Source organism: Oryctolagus cuniculus, chromosome 1, assembly GCF_964237555.1.
Source record: "Oryctolagus cuniculus chromosome 1, mOryCun1.1, whole genome shotgun sequence".
Lineage (NCBI taxonomy): Eukaryota > Metazoa > Chordata > Mammalia > Lagomorpha > Leporidae > Oryctolagus > Oryctolagus cuniculus.
Window position 1 is genome coordinate 15,713,208 of NC_091432.1, and position 3,235 is coordinate 15,716,442.

General features: G+C 35.0%; 1 protein-coding gene across 1 annotated transcript; it reads right to left on the reverse strand.

The window, feature by feature from the left end:
* Positions 1–702: 702 nt before the first annotated feature.
* LOC100342770 (olfactory receptor 8U8) lies at positions 703–1,662 on the reverse strand. The gene has a single exon (XM_002709134.2). The coding sequence runs from the start codon at positions 1,660–1,662 to the stop codon at positions 703–705; it is 960 nt and encodes a 319-aa protein (XP_002709180.2).
* Positions 1,663–3,235: the final 1,573 nt, after the last annotated feature.

Below are 3,235 nucleotides of genomic sequence, written 5' to 3' on the forward strand. Positions count from 1 at the left end.
CAGCAATAGCTGAGCTCAGCAATAGCAACGTCCTTCAGAAGAAAAAAAAATATCAGATTTCAGAGTTACTGAAATATATTGTTTATGGCAGTATGGCAGTATATGGTAATATTGGCAGTATTACCATTTTGGATTGGATAATTTTTTTTTGTAATTGCGGAGCTGTTCTGTAAATTAAATATTATTTTGTATCATATCTGGTATCTACCCTTTCAATAGCATTAGTATTCCTTCACTCCATTCTGTCTCAAGCAAAAACAGTATGTTCATGTATCAACAAATGTTTCCTAAAAAGAAAAAAATTACCCTCTGTTGAAACCATTGCAATTTAATTGAGATATTACAAATAATTTGGGAAATTTTATTTAGATCTACTTTGTTATTAAAATACTCATAAATGAATTACTAAAGAATTTTTATCATTTTAAACTGAGAATTCATTATGTCTTCACTGTTGTCTACTCATCGGTAAAATGTAATTGTCCAGCTATTAGAAGATATAATAAACAGGCAAAATATATTTTCTCATGCAAGTTACTATTTGATGTAACTTCTCACGATGACTCCTGCATATGAAAAGCAGAAGCAGGGAATGATTTCATCTTACTATAAATAAATCTTTATCATCTAAACCAGGCACTTACTAATATTAATAAGCAAAAGACACATCATAAAGTAAACTCCCCTTCTGTCCATCTGGAGTCATTTTCTTAACTTCACAAACACAAAAGCCTTGTTTCCATTGATGAGGATTTTCTTGAGGGCTTCCTTCACATCCTTGTTGCGGAGACTGTAGATTAAGGGGTTCAACATGGGGATGATCACTGTGTAGAAGACAGAGGCCATCTTATCTGTGTCTAGAGAATGTTTAGAACTGGGCTGTAAGTACATGAAGATCAGAGTCCCATAGAATATGGTGACCGCCAGCATGTGGGAGCTACATGTAGAGAAGGCTTTCCGCCTCCCCTCAGCTGAGCGCATCCTCAGGATGGCAAAAATAATGAACATGTAAGAAACAAAAACAATCAGAACAGAGGAAATGAATGTGATTCCAGCACAGGTCAAAATCCAGAGTTGTTTGGAGTGAGTGTCTGAGCATGTTAGCCGGAGGAGGGGCATGTCATCACAATAGAAATGATTGACAGTATTAGAGTGACAATAGCACAGTCGAAAGGTGAGGGTAGTATGAAACAGTGCCATCAGGAGGCTGTAGCTATAGGGGGCAGCTACAAGCTGAATGCAGGTTCCTGGAGACATTGTTATCATGTAAAAGAGGGGGTTACAAATGGCCACGTATCTATCATAAGCCATGGAGGCCAACAACAAGCACTCTGAAACCATGAAGGTGAGAAAGCAGCCCAACTGAGCTGCACAAGCATTGAAAGATATAACATTTTGTTTGTATAAGAAATTCCCAAGCATTTTGGGTGTAATGACAGAAGTATAGCAGAAATCAACAAAAGCCAAGTTGCTAAGGAAGAAATACATTGGTGTATTGAGTCTTGCATCTGTTCTAATGATTATGACCAAGCCTAGGTTGCCCAGCACTGTGAAAAGGTAGATGGATAAGAATATAACAAAGAGGGGCATCTTCAACACCTGACGATCCGTGAGACCCACAAGAACAAACTCTGTCACCTGAGTACAGTTGTTCTGAGCCATGTGTCTTCAGGGAGTCTGGATGCAGAAGTTGGGAGAAGAATTCAATCCAAGTAGTATATTTATGCCTTTTCTGAAAGTAGTGTTTTTGTGTTTCACTACCTTGTAACGATTTTTTTGTTTCCCAGTGTAGGGATTACAACATATAGGGAAGTTCTGGGAATGGGGTGGACAGAAGAAAGCATATCTGTAGGAAAGGCCTATCCCACCCCCCCCAAACATTTTTTATGGACAAAGATGAAAGCTGCAAAATAGTGTACATTGTCAACGATTCCATTTAACATTTTGTACTTTCCGTTATCTAAAACTATAATGTGACATGTTAAAAAGTTGAAGCTCTTTTTTTATTTAACAGATGTTGGTATTAGTGAAATAAAATAAATCTGAAGACACATCACTCTGACATATTTGTCATCTTATCCTTACACACACAACTGCCATTGTCCCAAAGCTGGCAGAAAAACAATTTTGTTTTTAAAATTTTACACAGATAACATCATGTTTAAGCTGTGTCAACTGCAATATAACCTTCATGATGTGTTAATAAAATATTGAAAATAGCTAACTTTATGGAATGTGAAATCTATTGTTTACCTTGTTTAATGTCAAAAAATCTTAATTTAAAAGTCTCATTGCTTCGTACATTTTAAAGATCAGGAAGAGGAGAATGACAAATAAACATCTGAAAAAAAAATCAGATAGCTGGTTTGAGTACAGCTGGGCATCACATCTATTTGCTTCTGACTCAAGAGTCCACATATCATCATTTTATATTCTTCATATTCTACATCCTATTTATTCTGTTGGTGGAAACCTAAATTATTTCCATATTTGTAAAAAAATCATTATCTCTCAAGCATAAGCTTACATGATCAAAGGATAATGAATCCTCATATAATCTCATAGTAAATTAAGCTAAAATTGATAGATGCTTTTTAAGATATTTAGGTGTGACTTTATGTCTCTTGATGTTTTTGTCTTTCACCAAAGAAACACATAACACATCTTTATAAAAAAATTTACTTATTTGAGAACTAGAGAGAGACAGACAAAAGACACACAGAGAGAGCTGCCATCTGCCATTTTACTCCCAAATGCCTGTGATAGATAGGTTGGACAGATATCAAAACCAGGAGCAGAGAACTCAATTCAGGAATCCAGATATTCACATGGGTGACAGAGAGTCAATTACTTGGGTCTTCAAGACTGCCTTCCAGCCTTCCAGCGTCTGCTTTAGCAGGAAACTGGAGTTAGGAATTGGAGCCCTGTATCAAATGTGGGTACTCTAATGTGGAATAGAATTGTATTTTGTATATTAATATTTATTTTCTAGTGAATTTAAAATTGAAAATATTTCTCTGTTTTTTCTTATTAATTTTGATTAATTTTAATGAGTGAATTGAATATTTAAATGTCAAATGCCAATTTTCTCATACTTCTTTTGAATTATTTTTCTCTCCCTTTTACCTTTATATATAAAGATGCAAATATGTTTACTCATTCTCTGAGTTACTCTGTGAATAGTCATATTAATAAAATAAGATCCTGTGATTCTCTACATTCTTCAGATTTAACT